At 37.5% G+C, this 22,637-nt stretch overlaps 1 protein-coding gene across 1 annotated transcript in view; it reads right to left on the bottom strand.

The window, feature by feature from the left end:
* AGPAT5 (1-acylglycerol-3-phosphate O-acyltransferase 5) overlaps nt 1–22,572 on the bottom strand; it is a 58,314-nt gene extending 35,742 nt beyond the window's left edge. Inside the window, exons 1-3 of the mRNA XM_023725575.1 lie at nt 22,319–22,572; nt 6,911–6,980; nt 2,215–2,330 (exon numbers count right to left, since the gene is read on the bottom strand). Of these exons, the coding sequence (XP_023581343.1) occupies nt 2,215–2,330; nt 6,911–6,980; nt 22,319–22,537 (405 nt within the window). The 5' untranslated portion in view covers nt 22,538–22,572. The remainder of the gene's footprint in view (nt 1–2,214; nt 2,331–6,910; nt 6,981–22,318) is intronic.
* Nucleotides 22,573–22,637: the final 65 nt, after the last annotated feature.

The raw sequence follows: 22,637 nt of genomic DNA, 5'->3' as shown, positions 1-22,637 counted from the left end.
CTTCTGGCCCTGTCTCTGGACTGCTCTACCTCATTAGTCCTACTTGGTTTTATGGGTTTGTCCACTTCCCCGCTAAATGGTGAACCTCGGAAATGAGTTCACCACTGAGCTAAAAGGGTGTGTGGGGGGCATACTCTTGGGGTTTCTCCAGTCCCCTTTAGGCCAGTAAATCTGGTCTTTTTTTTGTGTGAGTTAGAATTTTGTTCTACATCCTTCTCCAGCTCTGTCCAGAACCCTCTGTTGTGATCCTGGTCTTCTACTACTTCTAAATTTCAGCCCTCCCTCATTTCCTTAATTATATTTGCTATCAAATCATTTAAACTTTATGGGTATGTTTACCCCTTTACAGAAAGGACTAATAAAGTCCAGAATATTCTGTTTTAAATATTACTAGTGTAAAAGTATCCCTTTCTCTGAAGCCAAGAATATCATTCTTAATTCATATATTATTTAATACTCAATTGTGATCTACTTAAAATATCATCAAGCTTTATCACACGAGAAGAAAAGAGATGCATGATTATAAATAACATCAGAAAAAAACAGATGCATGATTGTAAATAACATCAGTGATGAAATGAGAGGTCAATAATAGCTGTTAGGAATATCTCCGGTTATCTTCACGGGGCTTTAATGGACAAAAGTCCTGTATCTATCTTAAAAACAAAAACAAACCAAAAAAACCCTCAACAATTAGGTTACCAAAACTCCTGTCTTTTGTTGGAGCAGGAAGAGCAAGCAGAACTCTGTTACGTATTCTGAAGCGGAACCACAACTTACAATGTTCGCAAACTCACAGCTTACAAGCGTCTGGTTTTCTAAATATCGATACATTTATACGCATGTTCTATACCTAGTGTTTTATAAGCACAATAATTACAAGAAATACAAACGTCTGTTCCTTCATGTTTTGCTTATAAATAACTTTTTGTGAAAAGCATTATTTTTGCTTCATACAAATTAAGTGTGAAAAACAAGTCTTTTCAAATGAAAAATTAACTTCCTGACATAAAGTTCACAACTTAATAATCTATTCCATTTTTATTTAGTACTCAGTAACTTAAAAGTTATCATAAAGATATATATGAATTTTATTTTCCTTTAAGAAACTCAAGACAAGAGGAAAAAGGAAATGAGCCTTCAAACACTCTAACCTCGACCGTGACATGAACACTCACGGATACAGTGTGAACTGGTGGGACTGGCGTCTCTCGTTCACGAGATGTCCTTTAAATTTACATAGTTTGAGAGTTAACCATAATGTTAGGCTTTCTTCTTTAATCAATTTCTAAAGTCTTATAAAAAGCATGACTACCACACCAATTTCATACTTAATATTTTCTAAATTATATTCAGATAATTTTTATATTCAGAAAGGTGTAGAAAAATGCTAGTAATCTCCCTCTTAACATAAAAGAGCATGTTCTGTGGAGTTTCATGACCTGAAGGGTATTATACAATAAAACCTGTGAAAGCCGGAACCTGCATGAGGCTGAAACCTGTCAGAGAAGGAAAACTCAAGTACTTTCCACTAAACGGGGCGGCAGAAAACTGGTAAAGCTGCACCCTGTCAGAGGTGGAAAACCTGTGAGACCCGGAAACACGAGGCAGTCCAGCCAAGTTCTGGCTCTCACAGGTTTCACTGTGTAATTTTAAAAAGCTTCTTGGGAAATAACATTAAACATTATGCATCTGACATTTACGCTAAGCACTTTACAAATACAGGTAACTATTTTTTTTTCTATCCTAAAAAAGCCCGCTGCTGTTGAGTCGATTCTGACTCACAGTGACCCTCCAAGACAGAGCAGAACTGCCCCACAGGGTTTCCAAGAATCGGCTGATGGATTTGAACCGTCAACCTCTTGGTTGGCAGCAGAGCTCTTAACCACTTTGTCACCGGGGCTCCTTTGATATCTTACAGACCACCAGTTACTTTTATCAGTTTCTTAAGGTGATCATCTACCAAATTCTAAGGCTTTAAATGTCCTATTTGTTTCACTTTTGTACCTCCGCATCTCTGCAATTTGATTTAACTGAGGAATCAAACGTAGATCTAAAAACACAGCATTAAAAATACCAAATAAAGTTACTTCAATTTAGAATAGACTATTAAACCAAAATAAGTATACTCTGTGTAAAAGGTATATTAAACTGTTAAATATAAAACTTTTTATAAATTACAATATACAAAGAAAAGAAAATGGAAAAAATTACCTTAGAAAAATAACACCCATACAATGGAAGCCATTTCAATCCATCCTTTAGCACATAACGCACGTGTCCAAGAGCGTTCTGCCTGACGGCCAAAGTATCAGCAATAATCCAGTCAACTACAAAGAGAGCACCACACGAATCAGTGCATAAATGACCCTCACGTGAACTTCAGCATTCCTTCAGAGGAACAGAGTGCATCATGTTAGGAATATACTTCTGAAATACTATAATTAGAATGTTAAAAATTATTTTAAATCACCCCTAGACATTTAAAAACTACATGTTTATTTGCATTTCTTGAAGGGCTCTTTATTTAAAGGATGAAATACAAGTCACAAACATCAAAGTAATCCAAAAGCAGCATGAACAAGAAATAAGCTTGTCTAGTTCTTAAAATCTACAAGATACAAATGTTTTCCTTTTTAAAGAAAAAGAAGAAATTTTAAGCAAAAAGTGGCAAATGAAACTTGCACAACTAAACAATCTGTATATACTAGTATGTTCAACACAAGGCAGAGACTTTACCTTTCTAATCAGTTTTAGGACACAATATTAGGTTGTAACAACATTCAAAACAAAGCTGTCAAGAAGCTTAAAACTGTGCTAGGTAGATATGCGTTTCTCAGATAACCAAAGAACATGCATACGGGCTGCAAGTAATTATAATTAGATACATATGTTATTACAAAAGGTCAGCAAAAAAGAATAAGGCGGCACAAGTTGATACCAACAACAAAAACTTCCTAGAAGAAGTAAGTTAGTTGACTTTTCAAACAGAACAAGGAATTCCAAGCAGAGGGAGTGATCCTCGCCAAAACAAAGAGACAGGGACCAGCAAAACGTATGCTGCTGTTGTGTGCCCTTGAGCAGAGTTGGAGTTAGTTGACTTTTCAAACAGAACAAGGAATTCCAACCAGAGGGAGTGATCCTCGCCAAAACAAAGAGACAGGGACCAGCAAAACGTATGCTGCTGTTGTGTGCCCTTGAGCAGAGTCGGAGTTAGTTGACTTTTCAAACAGAACAAGGAATTCCAACCAGAGGGAGTGATCCTCGCCAAAACAAAGAGACAGGGACCAGCAAAACGTATGCTGCTGTTGTGCCCGTGAGCAGAGTCGGACTCACAGCGCCACCATGTGACAGAGTAGAACTGCCCCACAGGGTTTTCCAGGCTGTATCCTCTACAGGAACAGATCAGATCGCCAGGTCTTTCTCCCATGGAGGTGCCGGGTGGGTCTGAACTGCCAACCTTCTAGATAGCAGCCAAGTGCTTAACCGCTGCACCACTGGGGCTCCTGTCAAAACATATGCAGAGGACAGAAAACAGAGGAGATAGTTTAAACGGAATAAGAAACAATAAAATGAAATTAAGAGGACATTTAGTAAAGGGTCTTGAAGACCACAGAGATTCGGATTTGAACGGGCTGCCAACTACCCTATCTCTAGATGAGAATGAAGCTGATAAAAATGAAATGTGAAGGACAGTCTTCTCGTATCTACACTGGATGAACTGGGAGGCTGCAATACTTGAAAAACAAATTGCTAGAATCTGTGAAAAAAACATAGTCCTAAAATCAGAAGAGTATTCGGGGCCACAGAAATGAGAACAAAATGAGTGAATTAGTTTTATGGGGAAAAATGTTTAAAAAAAAAAAACAAAAAAAATCTGTGGGAAATAAAGGCCAGAAAATTAAAGGAGTAACTATAAAGTTTTAAGCAAAGGGGACTGTTTTCCAGAAGATTATAGGATGATTAACCCTCAGCTGTGTGAAATCCTTCAGGCAATGTACCATTCTAGACAATAAAATAACCCAAAGAAGATTCAACCATTTAAACATTAAAATTAACCTTTTGGATAGATATTTTCTCACTTATCATATATTTCTCTTCTGAGAAACAGAGTTTTAATTCTCATGGAATCCAGATTTCAAGGTTCCATGGAGGTTGGGGTAATCCACCCAAGCTATCACCCTGAGATGATCCTTGAACCTTGAGTCTTGAAGAAACTGGTCTCCTAAAAGCCACCTTTAAGTCAAACAACAGTCTAGCTAACTAGTAAAGACCCTTCTGCCTTAGGCACTGTGCTCTTTCCATGAATTATCTATGTGCAGTCAGTTTCAAAGTTGTGTTTAGGGCACATTTATTATATAAACACTGCTCTACCCTGTTTCAATGGTAGTGTCTGTGAGAGATGGGATATAAGAAACTTGGCAAGTTCTTTCCTCTAGGGAACATTTTTGACTCTACAGTTGGAATGTTATCTCAATTTGCAAGTCATTTATTAAATAAACTTCAACCAATTTCTATTACTAGCTTAACATGATTTTTGTTTTAACACTTCTTACAGATTATCATTTAAAGTTAACTTTTAAGAGTTACAATTATGATATATATGTTTTCTCACGGGTCCCTTTAAGTAGAGTATGTCTTTGGGGACTTCTCCCCCTATATTAAATGATTCCTGGCAGCTATGTCTATCATTTGGAAATTCCTATGCTATTGGGCTATCAATTATCAATTTTCTCTAAAGTATACAGCTTCCTGTAGAGTATCTCTTGCTATTTCCTTCTCTCTAATTCAACTCAAATAAACAATCACTGATACATTTATTTCTAATCATATCTTTAGAACTATATAATAGAACTTGTTATAACTGTACCTGATATAAAAGTAAGTAAACTCTGAATAAATTCTGAGAACTAAGTGTATGGTTCTCAGGCTAAAGTACATCCTGGGATGTAAGCTAAATAACAGATTTGGCGTTATTTTCCTGAACAATTATTTTTTAAGATATCCTGTACGCTTTTTTTTTTTTTTTTTTTAAAGTTGTTGGAAATGCATTCTAGGCCATAATATAACCGTATTTGCTTAAATATAAAAATGCATTTTTTTCTTCCCTCAAACTTTAAATGAAACCTGTAAAAAGGAAAGTTGGCAAAAAATGGAATACAGAATTTTAAAAGAGAATCCTGTTAACAGAAAGAAAGGTCTACGTGAAATTAACCAGTGGGTCAATATGAAGGAAATTTGGGGGGCTCAAAGCTATTATGAGCCAGTTCCTGCCTTGAGCCCATAAATCTTTTTTATTTGGATATTTTAACCCTGATAGGAACATTACATCAGCGGCAGGATAGGAATAAGCAGGACTGTGTTAGTAGTAAAAAAGGCCAATGTGCCTGGAGGAACAATCAAAATTATAGGAAGAAATCAGGCTGCTTATCGGCCAGGGTTATAAGCAGACACTGACCATGAGCACTGCTCCGATATTTTTGGCCAAAGTCAAATATAATTACGCAGATAATCTGAGCTAGTCATGTTAATAAAGTTGGAAAATACACAAATACATAAAAATTCCCATCAACCCCTTGTAGCTTCAACTTTTGTGCTATAAAACTCAATGTAATAATAACTAATTGAGAAAAATGCATTTCAACTTCTTTTACTTTCCATTCCTTATCTACGGTATAAAAAGCAAAAAAATACAAACTCGTTGCCATCGAGTCAATTTAGACTCATGGTGACCCCATGTGCTATAGAACAGAACTGCTCCATTGGGTTTTGTTAGCTATAATCTTTACGAAAGCAGATCACCAGGCCCTTCTTCCATTGTGCCGCTAGGTTAGCAGACGAGTGTGCAAACCGTTTGTGGCACCCAAGGACCTTACCTAGGGTACACCTTTCTAAAGAAAATGTTGTACTATACTACGTTAAAACCAATAAAATCATGAAGAGACACCCGAAGGGAGAACGATAAAGGAAAGTCACAGATATAAGAGATTTTCCATTAAGAATATTATCATTGCTCAGGTTGTTTTTAGCTCTGTGCTTCTAGGTAATGCATTTTTTAAAGTGATAAATATGGAATTTTAAAAGTATGCATCAAAAGCAGATTTTAAATAAGATATGAAGTGGTTTTTTTGTTGTTGTTTTTCTTTTTTTGACTGAATTATTTGGAGAACTAAAAAGTATCTTAACCGATGTCAACTTCCTGGTTTTGATATTATAATACAGTTCTATAAGATGACACCACTGGGGAAACTAGGAATCCTATGTACTGTTTTTGCAAATTCCCACGTCTATAATTATTTTAAAAATAAAAAATTTTAAAAAGTACCTTAACCAAATTTACAGTAAACATTGTACTACAGTGAAGGCCAGAGTCTTCTGTGATTCCTCTGACAGAAAAATATTAAGCTGAAGAATAGTAAAAAAAAAAAAAAAAAAAAAGCAAAAGTAACTGCAGACATTAGAAATTAACACTGTATTTATGAAATGAGTACTCACATACTAGTACATACTGGTACAACCTTTCTGCAGCTTAACAATTAAAAATATGAAACGTACATACACTCTGACTCACCATTTCCATTTCTAGAAACGTAACTCACAAAATAATTCTATAAATATAAAATGAAGAATGCACGAACTATTTAAAGAGCTATTCAAAGAAACAGGAAAAAAAGAAAGAAAATAGCTTTACACCCAACAGAAAGAGAAGGTTAAGTTCAGAAAAATTACAGCTTTAATATTCCAGACTTTTCAAAAAATAAAATCACACACACGCAAAAAGGTTATGAATAATACCTGCATAGAAAATTCATGTTTCCATAAAGGAACATTTAAATATATAAGACTATTATTTTGAATGCTACATATCTTTTGTAGAAAAACCTAGGTTACATGCAAATGAGATACAAACCTGTGCTTTGATGATTTGATAAATATATTATATTTTCTTTATTTTTTGGCAAATCCCCATAGAGCAATATCTAAAAGATAAAAAAAAGAAACATCACTTTGATATTTTAAAGCATGTAATATACAAAAGAAGACAATGTTCAAAATTTGACAAAAATATGATGTTGTGAATATTTCCATCCATGATTAATAAATTAGGAGCCTCAGAGACCATAAATGGCACATGTCTATAAACTGAATAAATGCAGGGCAGGTTAATGATCATAAAGTAAAACAGAATGATCAATATTCTCATGAGAAAAATACAAGCATTTATCAAGTGCTTATAATATATAAAACACTGTTCATAATTCTTCCTTCAAAGAGGCTACAGTCCAATGGAGACAGACATGTACACAATGAGATATAATGCAAAATTTATGAAATACATTTTATTATAAAGAACTTTAAACGGAAGAAAAGAAGTATTCACTAGGCATGATTTCAATGGATGAGATGAAGGGAAAAATTGTCTTGAAAATACGAGCAGAGAAACAGATGTGGTAATGTCTGAGGCCTGTTTGGGTACACCTAATAGTGTCATGGCCCAAACACAGGGTTCAGTGTGCAGAGCTGATAAGCAAAGCAAGAAGACCAGAAAGACATATTTGAACCAGAACACAAAACGTCTTTGAATGCCATGCTAAAGATTAAAAGTATATCCTATAAGTAATAAGGCAACAGGATTAGGAATCTTTACACCTCTATAAAAAATAAATAAGAGTTCAGGACAAGAGTGATTTCTGGGAAGAGGGAGAAGCTGCACAAGCGGAGGGGTACACAGCAGGCTTCGACTCTACCAGCCATGTTTTGTTTCTTATGCTGGTGGTGGTACACAGGGGTTCGTTATATTAGTCTTTATGCTGTTCTGTAGGTCTGAAATATTTCATAATATACTATTTAAAGACCATAGGAGCACATTTTTAATGACTTCAAAGGAAATTACTGCCAACAGTGGTGCATTTTTATTCAGGGCATTTTTGTTTCTATATCTCGTCATCACAGATCATGAATTAGCTAAAATCTTTTAGATCTCTCTTTTTCACAGGGATTAACTTTTAGTCATGACACTACTCATTAATAGCTTAACAAAAGAAAGAAAAGGAAAAGGACATTAACCCAACATCTCTGTAAATAAACGTAATTAGATGATACAAAGTTCTGGAGGTCAGGGACTCAGACTGAGGTTTATATTATCTTCCTTAGAAAATCTTACAGTGCTATGCATGCAGTAATGTTTAAATATTTGTCCACCGAGTTTTTTAAAAAATTAAGTTTATCTGTGACACTCTCTCCACCTCCCCCCACCCCCCAAAAAAAGTCTGATCTATGCAAGGTTAAACTGAAGTTCTGGCTTGTGGGCAATCACTACACTCGGAACGATGAACCAGAATTGTCGCAAGGCTACTATGTATGCACTAGGTTTACAAGAGCAGCAGACACACAGCAGAGCATTTCTGGCTCAACTTTCTTGAACAGGATACACACATTTAAAGGTTGGGGTTTAACTGATTCAACCCAAACAGCACTCTTTGGAGACATGTCTGGCCCCCAAGGAATAGTTTTATCTTCAAGCTGAAGGAAATACTTGACCCATCCAAGAGACTTTCCTCTCCCTTCCTTGCTGAGCTTGGTTAAGAGACTGCCAGGCTGTAGCCTTTGAAGGTAGATGACAAACAAGCTATTAGAAGGCACTTTTCAAAGAAGAAGAGTACCAGTCATAGAAAACATAGGACTGCAAATTGTATCTTTCATAAAACTAAACGTGTCCAATTTAAAATAAAACAAGCATGGTGAGGGTGAAAGGGAAAGCATAAAAATAAGTACAATCATCTAACATCATGCTATAAACAATTTCAAAATGGTGACTACACTTAGTGTACGCATTCGCACTAGAAAGACGTTTGGAGACTACCGAATCGAGACCTTTGATTTTACACTTACGCAGGCTGAGGCATACAAAAGTCCAGTTGCCTTGCTCAGTGACACATGATCAGTTAAAAGCAATGTCAGGTTACGACTATTCCACACCTCTATTTTTTTGGCTTAGTCCATTTACTGGACTAGGCTGGCTTTAAAATGCCATAATTTTCTACATTTGTTTGCTTAGACACAAAAATGAACCTAAAAATTTTGTAGAAAAAGTCATCTTTGCAAAAAATCAGGCTAATTTTACCCGCCCCCCCCAACTGGCTTTGAAACAACTGATATCTTCAATATATTGTTTGATTAGCTCAATAACAAAGTTGAACACGTCCAGTATTTAAAAACTGATCTTCAACAGCATCTAGAGAAAGTAACATAAGCAGTGAATTCAACTGGTTAAAACAGATGGAGAAAATGCATTTCAAATAAAATCACTTAAGAAAGGAACAAAAGTGATACCAAAAACCTAATTAATAGCTCTTAAGGGAATAAATGGGGCCCTGGTGGCGTGGTGGTTAAGAGCTCAGGCTGCTAACCAAAAGGTCAGCAGTTCAAATCCCCCAGCCACTCCTTGGAAACCCTATGGGGTAGTTCTACTCTGTGCTATAGGGTTGATAGGAGTTGGAATTGACTCAATGGCAATAGGTTTAAAGGGAATAAATTATACATATATATATGTCATGGATTGAATTGTGTCCCCCCAAAATATGTCAACATGGCTAGGTCATGATTCCCAGTACCGTATGACTGTCTACCAGTTTGTCACCTGATGTGATTTCCCTATGTGTTGTAAATCCTATCACTATGATGTAATGAGATGGATCAGCGGCAGTTACACTGATGAGACCTACAAGATTAGATAGTGTCTTAAGCCATTTTCTTTTGAGATATAAAAGAGAGAAGTGAGCAGAAGAGACATGGGAACCTCATACCACAAATAAAGCAGAGCCGGGAACAGAGTATGTCCTTTGGACCTGAGGTTCCTGCGCTGAGATGCTCCCCGACCAAGGGAAGACTGATGGCAAGGACTTTCTTCCAGAGCAAACAGAGAGAGAAGGGCTTCCACTGGAGCTGACACCCTGAATTTGGAATTGTAGCCTACTACACTGTGAGAGAATAAATTTCTCTTTGTTAAATCCATCCACTTGTGGTATTTCTGTTATAGCAGCACCAGATGACTAAGACCATATATATATATATATATATATTTGTGTTTTAAGATTATTCTCCAATATGTGTGGTATCTCACTAAAATAGCAGCTATTTCTAACTGAAATGCAAAAGATGGTAAGCCTTTGAGAAAACATAGTTTGGAATCTCAAAACAGATACATCCACTCATCAATTATTGACATGGTTACGTTCCAAAGACCAGGATGTTATGCGAAAATCTGCGTTATGTGAAAATGGAAGATGACCACAACAGATTACAAAATGGAGGATGACTACATCATTACATAACTGCCAAATCACCAAAAACTATGGCTCAGCCAAGCTGACACATAACCTTAACCATCACAGCCAATGTTACTCTCGCCTCACACCTCGGTGTTCATTATTGCCAGATGTACGTCGCTAGTGCATATAATAGTAGGGTAGTAGATTTTTTACTATTGTCTTAAATGTGAAATGTCAGACAGCAAGACAGGTGATAAATGAGGAGTAGGTGTATTTGGACTGACAGCCTCTTAAATATTTGCATTTATCACTTAAAGTATAAACTAAAGTATAAATTGTACAAAAGAGTAAACTTTATACAATAGTTACCTTTCATAAGTAAAATTTTAAAAGATTTGAAAGCAAAGTTAACAGAAATTATGAACTACAAATATTATAACAGATGCAAATAATAATTAAGCACTTCAAATAAATGTTAATTAACCAAAGAAAAGAATGCATAATTACAATGTTTACACGTTCAAATATACAGTTTTTAAGGTAATTCATTTGATTCCTATTTACAAGGCTCCAAAGATGAACAGAAGTTTCACTCTAACTTAAAATTATTAAATTTCTTCCACATATTGAGTGGAAAGGTTGTTTTTTTCACTTAGAATAAAACATTTTCATTTGAAAATGCAGATTTTCAAAATACTTAATAAGACAGTTATTACTATCTTAATAACAAGTATATGATTAATAAGATAGCTGTAATGTTTTCATAAGAATTTACAAAATATTCATATAATTATTAAATCATTATATAATTACTTATAAGCCTACTTGCACTGATCTACTGTAATTCTTTAAAGCAGCTTTTCCTCCTAAATGTCCATCAACAGACGAACGGATAAATAAAATGTGGTACATAAATACAACGGAATATTACCCAGCCATAAAGAGAAACAAAGTCTTGATACATGCTACAACATGGATGAACCCTGAAAACATTATGCTGAGTGAAATAAGTCAGTTACAAAAGGACAAATATCATATGATCCCACCTGTATGAAATATCTAGAATAGGCAGGTGTATAGTGATCAAAATTTATTGGTGGTTACCAGGAGTTGGCATGTGTGCTGCCGGACTCGTTGTTTAGGGGCCACTGAACTTAAGGGTGATGGAAAATTCTGGAAAAAGATTATAGTGATAGTTGAACAACATGATAATTACTGTCGCTGAACTGTACATATGAAGAATGCTATAATGGCAAATGTTTTAATGTAAGTATATAATTAAAAAAAGAGAACTAAATCAGCTTTTCCCCATAATTTGTATACCTCCTCACTGAAGTCTATTTTCTAATCCAGGCCCCCATAATTAAACACTCTTCCCTTTAGTCCACGATATACGCTGTTGACATCCCACTCAGAGCATCAGTATCACATTGTCCATACCTATTTACAAGTCACATTCTCAGTTTCAGGGATTTAATCTTTTTTTTATCCAAAAGCCCAGCACCCCGATGGTTTTCAAGAGATGCTTAATCAATTAAGTCTATACTTTCATTTGCTTTAAGTAAGAAAAGCTATACCTCATTTTCAACAGTAAAGATGGTTCTGAAATATATTTTAAATGCTCCAGAGACTTTTTAAAGGTATCATTCTGTGACTCTTCTCGTACTTGTATTTCAAATCACATTAACCACTTTTACAAATTTATTTTACAGATAACTTGTTCTTTCAAAACAAAGCACATAAAAACATTTCTTCATAATTGTTTAAGTAATTTTAGGGTCATCCATGTTTTAAAAAGTCATCTAAAGTCCCCTTAGAAAAAAGAAAAACTTTCCCTTTTAATTTTACAAATTCAGAAATAGACAATAAAAATGGTTTTTGAAGAATTATCATCAATGCAACTGACATACTAGCTACTATTCTGCTTTTATTCAAACAAACCTGTTTATCTTTCACACTGGTTTTCACAATAAGGCTTAGATTTGGGTGACTACTTCCAGCTCACCTGGATTAAATCTTCACAGTGTCTTTAGTTTGCTCGCCCATGATATGTAAACTACTTGAAGGCTCCCTCTTTAGTATCCTGAAAGCAGGCAGTAAAATGTTCAACACGGCAGAGGATCCAACTCACAATGCTACAGGGACATAAGCATGCAGCATTCTTTTTTAAAAAAATTTACTCTTCATTTATCTCAATAATGTCCATTTTCCTTCAGTATGCAAAGCTTATTAGGTATGTGAACTAGAGCAAAAGTACCTAACTTCTCCAAATCTATTTCTTCACCTATAAAATGAGTGTAATAACAGTTAACTACCCCTCATAGGGTTGTGATGAAATAAATGAGACTATCTCAACTACTTCAATGCCTGGAATACAGCAACCATTCCAAAAATATTAATTATTGTTATTAGTATCCAATAAGGTGAAATTTTTAATTCAAAATTGTGTCAAGTGATTAATGGATATGAGATATAGTTGTTTAGTCTCTCTTTAAAAAAAGTAGTATTCTCCGGTAAGATTAAATAGAAATGTAGCTATAAAGAGTTTCTGTTTGAATAAGATTGCATATACAATTTACACCCTAACAATGATGTTTATAATCATTTGAAATGGATTTTTACATGTAATTTTATGCCACTGAAATATATTACCATGGTTAATCAGTACTAGATTTCTACTGTGAAGCATGTACAAACTGTGTCTTTTCTGCCCAATCTGGAACATTTCATTGAATAGGAAAATTATGATATCCCTCTGAAAAAGAACCTATCAAATAGTAAACATAAATAATCAATTGCTAATAATAATTAGAATGAAAAAACAATTATACAACACTTAAATGGAACCTTACAAATTAAAAAGCTCTTTCTTATACATTCCTCATGTATACCTCTTGGTATTATTCTTATTTTACAGGATATGGAAGAGAAACTGGTTTTTACCAGTCATTGAGCTAGGCAGTTTCACGTATTATTTCATTTAGTCTTCAAAATAACATGACAATACATATTATTCCCATTTGAGGATGAGAATATTGAGATTGAGAAGTTTATTTAATCAAGTTCACTTAACAGTAGGCAGAGTACTCGGGCTTATACCCAGGCTTCTCACTCCAAGATCAAAAAATCTTGACCGTGATGAAACTATTCTCTGCAAAAACTAAAATTAAAAAAAAAAAAAATCAAATAAAAACTCTTCATATAGATTAGAACTTATGTAATTCCTTCATTTTGAATATTAACCATAAGGATATAAGAAACCCAAAAGAAAAAATAAAACTAACATGAAAAATATTTTCCTGGGGAAATACAAATCAAGAATGGGAGCGAAGCAATACGTGAGTTCATGAAGAGCCAGCATTCACTATATTGCATCTAATTTATACATGAATTATACTCTTTCATATGGATAGCTCCCATCAAGTTAAGAAATCACTCAGGTTATGTTGAACTACTCCTTCTCTATTTCCTCTGCTTTCTTCATTTGTTTATTTTGGACTTATCTCACTATACACTCAGTTTTTTGTTGTTTATTTAATGGACTTCTTTCTACACTGCTAAAAAAAATTGTGCGTTATTTGAGGGCAGAGGCTATTTTATCAATTTAAAATGTCAGAACCTCACATGTTATCTAACATGGCTGGCATTTAATAAGAATCTCCTTTCCAGGTATCATTATCCTCATTTGTTTCTGCTTCTGGAATTCTCACCCAAAGATGGGACAGAGTAATATTGTCTTTCTACTATTACATACGCTTACACACATATGCTCCTCTAAAATACCCAAGCAACACTTTCAGATTTACTGCTTTTAAAATTATTATTAATTCCTATAGAGAAAGAGAAGAAACAAAATCAACAATGGGTAATTGTATAGGTTCAAAAATTGCAAAAAGCACAGGTTTTTACTGACAAGTAAACAGCACTAGGTGGCTATGTATTAATGGCTGTTCCAGAAGTCCCTCGGACCTCATTCATTCTCAGTCTTATTCCTGAGGGTAGAGTTCACGTTTCTTCCTCCTCTAAGTAGAGAATGCAATTAGGCTCACTAGACCGCTACAGCCTGTTAGATCAAAACTTGTTAATTAGTGAAGCCACTCAAGAGCGCCCACTCTTAAAAGTGAGATTCATTTACACTTCCACAGAAACCAGGACTAGCATCCCTTCTAGAATGTGCTCTCCTTTTGCTCAAGGGAAAAATTAAGTCAAATCATTCTCCCCTTTATGGCAGTCTCCAAAGAGCTTAGAATCCTGTAGAGGTGACAACATACACATAGATAATTTGCTGTTCATGTTAACATTACGTATGTTAATGCGGCATACATTAACATTACACACTACGATGCTGAAATTGAGATGAGATGAGATCATGACAGAGGAGGGAAAGCTGGGACCATATCTGGAAGTAAACAGAGGTAAGCAGTTCAAAGGCATGCAGTTGAGACTGTACTGGTAATTTGGAGGGAAAGAAGGAGAAGGAAGCATTTGGGCTAGACTGAAATTGATAAACGGAAAAGTTGGCCAAGGCAGAGTTTAGACAGCCTTGGAACGCCATGCTTAGAAGCCTTCATTTTTATTCTGTAATTAATGGAAAACCTCCTTTCCCTACACATGCCATGTTACTTACTTCTGTTGGAAGTAAAGATTCACAGTAGTTTCTAACAACTGATATAGCCTTCTCGAATAATCCAAGAAAACCTACTTTATCTCTGTATCACAAAGCTAACACACTCCAATTTCAGAATTATCCTATACTGTAATTGTCAATGTTTTTTCTTGTATGAATACCTTGAGAGTAGGGATCTCATTTCAATCAATATAACCATTAGCACCTAGCAAAGCATCTTTAGAAAGCGTGCCTTGAAGCTAGAATGCCTTGGACAGAATCCTGGCTTGACTACTACAGATAGAACTTTCTGTGCCTCCGTTTCCTCATCTGTAAAGTTGGAATAATGGTGTCTACCTTGTAAAGATGAAATGACTTACTCACATAATAGAACAATACTTGGCACACAGTAAACACTCACTAAAAATGCTAAGTTTGTTATTAACCCCATCCTCTTCTTTATCCTCCATTTCCAATCACAAAGCCAGCAACCTCCCAATTATAACTTGAATTATTTTCTCTCTCTATGTCCACTCTTCCCAACTGACCATCATCTCTTCCCTGGATTATTCCACTACCTATCAAAGTGGCCTCTTGCGGCACAATGGATCACTTTCGTGTGGCCTTTCTCGCCGTGGTCTTCTAACTCCCACCAAATGGTTAGGTGGGACCATGTTAATAGGGTATATGGAACCCTAATGATGGGACTGGCCAGGTTTGCCATCCCACTGGGCTTAAAAGAGCCAACTTCAGAGCAGAAGGAGGATACCACCACCACCAAAGAACAACAACAGCCAGGAGCAGAGAGCATGTCCTTTGGAACCAGGATCCCTGTGCTAAGAAGCTCCTGGAACCAGGAGACAGACAGCTGTAACACAGGACAGCGAGAAGCAGTGGCAGAGAAACGGCAGCAGGAGAGACAGGTAGCAGAAGACGGTGTGGTGGGCTTCCGGGCCCACGGAGGGAGAAAGCTGAGCGCCTTTGGGGAGGAGGCTTGCTGGAGGGGTAGGGTGCCTCTGGGTACTTAGTGGAGCTAGGTTTGCTGAGGCTTTCTGGAGCGGTGCCTCCAGGCACTTATCAGCAGGGCTAAAAGAGCTCTGTTTAAAACTTGCCTGAGCAGGGTACGGGCAGAGGGCCAGAGAGAGGTGTGCCTGCAGCACCACTGGGTAGACCCTGTCCTGAGTATTCCTGAACCTGAACTGTAACCTGTTACTTCCCTAATAAACCCCACAATTGTGAGTATGGTCTGTGAGTTTTGTGTGGCCACTGCAATGAATTACCGAACTCAGTAGGGAGTGCTGTGGGAAGGATGATGGTTGGTGTCAGAGTTGGTAAAGATGGTAGAGAGAGGAGGCATGTCTGACCTCTGCCTCACAGGAATCAGCCTTGGGCTGTTGATCTTGATTCTCCTTCCCCCTTGTGAAAAGAGAGGTCAGCCTCCACTCCCATGCCATTTTCACACCTCTTTTCAGAGCTCCACTCAAATGTCACTTCCTTAGGGAAGCCTTCCCAAACCCCCCACCCTTCACCCACTAGGCTAAACTTGAAAAACACAGTAATTTTTAATTTATTTGTTGCTGTTTTTCTCCTCCATTAGAATGTGAGCTCCATTAAGGGCAGGTACCTTGTCCATCTTTTTCTTCACTGTATCTCTTAGAACATGATGCACGCTCAATTATCTGATGAATGAATGAATATTAGGTTCTTAGGATCCTTTACTGAAAAGTCATTATTTAGTATTGGATCATCTAACTACTAATATCAATCTCTGTTTAAGGAACTATAATAAATGAGAAAGTATTAAAGGAAAAATTAACTTCCAATTCCATTTAAGAGGCAACTCTGAGTTTGTATCCTCCACAAAGTAAGACAAATCTACAAGAGAGGAAAAAAGTAAATTATTTACATATTGTCATGTTTTTCCTGTTTTCCATCATAATGTCACAGAGGTGTCCCCGTAGACACATAGGTATGTTTAATGCTACTACAAAATCTCTTAGTTACCTAGTGCTGCCGTAACAAAAATACCACAAGTGGTGGTTTTAAAGAACAGAAATTTATCTTCTCATAGTTGAGGAGGCTAGAAGTCTGAATTCAGGACGTGGCTCTAGGGTCTCTGTCTACTTCAGCTGCCACCATTCTCAGCAGTCCTGGGCTTGTAGCTGCATCTGCCGTGTGTGTCTATCTTCAACAGCATCTTTCTCCTGTGCATGCCTCTGTGTCTACTCTGCTCTTCTTATAACACAGAAGTGGTCACATTTAGGACCCACCCTACTCTTGTATGACCTCATCAAAGTCATTAACTAAAGAAAGAACGTATTTCCAAACATGATCACATCTGCAGGCAGAGGGACCAGGACTTCAACACATATTTTGGGGAGACATAATTCAACCCATAACACCATCCAAGAAGTTAATTTAATGGAGAGTCTTCCCATAATTCAAACATGTATTTAAAAGCTTCCTGAAAGAAATCTAGAGTACACCAGACTGTTACATTTTGGTATACTGGCTGTGTGTAGGGTGGGGGTAGGTGAAACTTTTAACTTTCTCAAAATATTTTGGCAGTGTCTGAGTGTTTTATTGCATCCATGATTTAAAATGCAAAAAATCAGACACATTTTGAAACCTCATGTGAATGCACCTCAAAATAACTGGTTTGCTCACAGTCAGAGATTTATATTTACAGAAAATGTAAAAATAAGGTCCTAATTACATTTCTTCATCTTCTGTCATCAGTTAGTCATACTGTGGTGGCTTGTGTGTAGCTGTGATGCTGGAAGCTATGCCACTGGTTATTTCAAATACCAGCAGGGTCAGCCACAGCGGACAGGTTTCAGCAGAGCTTTCAGAGTAAGACTAGAAAGAAAGGCTTGGCAGTCTACTTCCAAAAACGAGCCAACGAAAACCTTACGGATCACAACAGAACATCGACTTGCTTGCTATGGACATAGTATCAGGAAGGCTCAATCGCTGGAGGAGGACATCATGCTTAGTGAAGTAGAGGGACGACGAGGACAAGGGAGACTCTCGGTGAGACGGACTGGCACGATGGCCACTATGGACTCGAGCATGCTGGCAACTGTGAGGATGAGACAGGACGGGACAACATTCTGTTCTGTTGTGCATAATAAGGCTGCCACGAGTCAGAGTCGACTCGATGGCAGCTATCTATCCAACTAATCACATTTCTCTTAGGTCTTCTAATAATTCTAGCAAGTTTACCAGATCCCTATGCCAAATAAATCAAACCTGTTGACATTAAGTTAATTGCAACTCATAGCAACCCTACAGGGCAGAGTAGAACTGCCCCCATAGGGTGTCCAAGGCTGTAAATCTTTAAGGAAGCAGACTGCCACATCTTACTCCCACGGAGCGGCTGGTGGGTTCAAACCAGCATCCTTTTGGTTAACAGTCGAACTCTTAACTGCTACACCACAGGTCTCTAGCCAGATTAAATTATGTTACTAGAATGGTACTTGATTGAGAAGTGTCTAATTTCCTCTGTCAGAGGCTCTTATCATTCTGCTTAAAACAAGCAAACGCAGAGGCACACCCAAATCTATCTAGTTCATTTACTCCCAGCTGCAGTGAAGAAGTAATGTGAGGTCTCTTAAGGTCTTTACATGGATGACAAATAAGCAGAGAATAATAAAATTAAGGTTACAAACAATTCACATTCTCTTTAAGACTGCTGACATTCAAGAAGACCCTGGGCAACACTTTGGCGGTACTGAAGAATTCACACGTAGAAGAAAAAGGAGTTAGACTAGATGACTTGTAAGGTCCTCTCTCTGATTCTAAATAAACATGTTTCATTTTAATAGATTAACTGCCTGTACAGCAAGACAAAGAATATAAATTTAACTCATTAAGAGTTTCAGACTATTTTTGATGAAACAGCACTACAGAAAGCGCCAGTTATAAATGGTCTCTAGATAAGAAGGCCTTTACTATTGGTTTGAGAAACTTGGAACAATGTTTCAAATAAAAGGATATTCTACCTGAACATATTATTTATCCTAACTACTACAGTAATTGTTTTACAGCTATCTCAGTACATAGGATAAATCTACAAGTCTGCATTCAACTTAACTAGAAGTTACAGTGATCAACTTGCCTTCACTCTTTTTTTCTGATTCTAACCACTCCCTGAGGACAGTGGTGGTTCAGTGGTATAACTCTTGCCTCCCATGTGGGAGACCAGAGTTCAATTCCTGGCCAACGCACCTCACGCGCAGCCACTACCCATCTGTCAGTGGAGGCTTGCGTGTTGTTGCTCTGACACTAAATAAGTTTCAGTAGAGCTTTCAGACTAAGACAGATTAGAAAGAAAGGCCTGGCTTCCGAAAACCAGCCAAAGAAACCCCTATTTGGCAACTGATCATGGGGATGGCACAGGACGAGGCAGAGTTTTGCTCCATTATAAGAGAAAGGCAGAGGGAGATCTGAGACAGAAGAGGACATGGAGAAGAGAACGGAGCAATGTAAACCCAGGGGCAGAGACTGGAGTCGTACGACAAGTCAAGGAACACCTAGAGTTACCAGCAGCTGACAAAAGCAAAGAACAGATTCTTCCCTAGAACCTCCAGAGGGAATCTGCCCTCAGACATCTTGATTTCAGACTCTGACCTTCAGAACTGTGACAGAATAAATTTTGTTTTTAAGTCACCAAGCTTGAGGTGATCACTAACACCATTACTTGAATCTGTGCCCTCAAAACAGTAGATGCATGTCTCAAACTCATGTCTTCAATGGGTCTCAGACTAAGTGGGCTGCATAAAACTTGTAAAATTCATACTGCTTATTCGCAAAGAACAGACACTAGGTATGGTGAAAAGGGTACCCAGTCGAGATTCAGTACTAATGGGAGACTCTGAAAGAACCTAAAAGGATAAACAAGTTGTTAACAGTAATTTTAGTAACAGTGATTGATTTTTCCCTCTTACAGAGATGCATGTATAAACAATGAAAATAGGGAAGAATAGATGTTTACCTAGAGTCTAATGGAACATCCAAGTATACTTGTTGAAAGCAGGTTGACCAGCCAAGCATAGATCATGAACTTCATGGACCTACATCCCTTCAGCTAAAAAATTCTATTCAAAAGAACATTCTGTCACGCTATTATGAACCATTTTATTTTTAAGCTAGAGTTAAAAAGCATAAAAATGTCATTTTTAAAAATTCTAATTTAAAAATCTTCCTACAACGTATATACTTTAATGGCAACCTTCCTTTCATTTAAAAACTTATATCCTCTTAAATTACTAAAACATCTTCAGAAATGGGACAACAATCTTTTGTATGGAACAAATAAGAGCTTCACTGCCCTTACAAATTAAAGCTGATAAACAATTCCAGGAAAGGAAAGGAAAAAAAAAAAAAAAAACCTAGCCAAATAAGAAAAAAAATCTAAATTTTAATCAAAACATTGCAATGACAAAATCACTGATGAAAAATAATAGGTAGAAAATAAAAATCAGGTGACAGAATTTTCTTATAAATCTTTTTCCTTTGGGTTTTATATTTGAAGACAGCTATTTAATCTTAAAGAAAAACATCAAAAATACTGGAAGGTAGCCTTGCCTGCACAGGAACCTCAGATTCCAGAAAAATATCCTAAGATATTGAAAAAGCCCTGCTCTAGGTTACTAACCAGCAAGCAACTCCTTGTCAATAATAATAAAAGGAAAAGGAATTCTTGGGTCTACATTTTTCCAAAATGTTCATAACCTACACTTGATGATCAGTGAGCAAGCGGTCCTAGGATTCCTAACAAATTTCATCAAGGGACACACATTAAATACATTTTGAATTATACTTGAGGGTCATCAGATACCCTTTTATAAATGAATGAAGATCATCACTAGATACTGGATTCTTATTGGAACAATGGATTGGGGCGGGGGTGGGGGGATCGCCAGATTAATTGGGAGGAAAAAAAACCACTTACTGGCAAATCAAGAAATAAATTCAAGGTTTATACTAAACAGGGTATAAGGTAAGATATGTAATTTCAGAAACAATGTGAAGTTTTACAATCATTTTTTAAAAATAAATTTGCTGAACAGAAAGAACTTCAAGGCTATATTCTACACTATATCATGTGGAACATACTATTCTTTGAACAAAAACATAGTCGAATTTCTTTCTAAGAGGTGATGGATTTTGGACATATTTTCTGAGTCAATACACCAGCCCAGGCAAGCTGTCATACGATGTGAAATTAAATATTGAACCACGATAACACCATAACTTTAGAGAAATCTGGTGATGGCATAGGCAGAAAATGATTAGTCTGAAACAGTGAAAATTTTAAATGAGATTCATCTCAAAAGTCAATTACCAGAAACCATAACTGGAACAGTGGTGTTTCTTTCTATGAAACACTTATACATACTGGCTGAAATTGATGCCCTAGCTTCTCCTATTCCTCTGCCTCTAAACAACTTCCAACTCTGGCAAACTCAGAGTCATCAGGGATCACCAGGAGTGCAACTGCAAACTCAATACTGTAGCTGGCTCAAGGCTGACAACAGGGTGAAAACAGCTGCTCTAGGGAAAAATTTTTTTTAAAAGACAAAGCAATACCTTCCCACCTTCCCCCCGCAAAAAAGAAAAAAAAGACTAACTGGATATTAGGAATAGCCAAGAAGCAATCCTTTGTTTCAGACTAGAAAATAAAGGGAAAATTCATAAATGCGTACTTTTATAAGACTTCAAATAACTAATGTTGAGGGCCTTTTACTTTTATTGTCCCAGTTTTTCAAGTTTAATCTTTAAATTCATTCTCTACAAACAGTACTCAGACAAACGATGAGCCACACACTTAAGCCTAGCCAAAGCTGGCAAGAACTGTAACCACACTAAGGCTTCTACTGTAACAAATGCATTAATTTCCTCACCTAGCTTTCACTCATACTGAGAAAAATACAAAACAAAGTTATATTTTCTGTTCAAACAGTAACATAAGTTTCAAAGAAGGTCTTCTAAGGACAGTTTTAAAAGCATACTTTTCAGTTCAAACACCTCATGTTCCAGCATTACCACCTCCTTGGGCAAAGCGCCAAAAATTGTCAAATGCTCGCCCTACTTACACGCTCATCTAAGCAGGTATCTCAAGACTGTAGGGGAAGGCACTCGTGGGGTCTGCAAGCGGACTATCCACCTGCAGCCTCAGAGCGATGTCATCACAACTTCCTAGTCACCACTTGCAGACGCCCTGGGTGCAGCACTGGGCCAAACCTCAAGGAAGAACGCGAAACTTCATCCACAACGGGAGGCTGGGTGCTGGCACGTGTTTCCTGGGGCTGGATGCGCCAGACAGAACTATCAAGCCCCAGTGGGGTGGGGGGCTGGCTGGTTCGAAGTTGGGAAAAGCGCCCGGGGAGCCCGCGTCACGTGGAGAGGAGCGGAGTCGGCGCGGGGAGAGCCTCACCTGCACCCCGGTGTAGTTCTCGAAGAAGAAGAGCACCATGCTCTGGTACACGCAGTACAGCCGGTCGTCCAGCGCCTGGTAGAAGCCGGCGGGCAGGAAGCAGGAGAGCAGCCTCCAGGCCCCCCAGGCCAGCACGTAGGTGGGCGCCGTGCCCAGCAGCACGGCGGCCGGCAGCACGTAGCGCATGGAGTACGTGTGGAGCACCAGGGACAGCAGCATCTTCACCGCGGCGCCCGCCCAGCCTCGCCTTCTCCAGCCTGCCGGGCGACTCCCCACACTGCCCCGCTCACCCTCGGCCCGCGGCGAGCCGGCGACCGCC

Source organism: Trichechus manatus, unplaced genomic scaffold, assembly GCF_000243295.1.
Source record: "Trichechus manatus latirostris isolate Lorelei unplaced genomic scaffold, TriManLat1.0 scaffold00330, whole genome shotgun sequence".
In the NCBI taxonomy this organism is placed as follows: domain Eukaryota; kingdom Metazoa; phylum Chordata; class Mammalia; order Sirenia; family Trichechidae; genus Trichechus; species Trichechus manatus.
The sequence above is the reverse complement of the archived record's forward strand: the minus strand, read 5'-3'. Positions and strand labels throughout refer to the sequence as shown.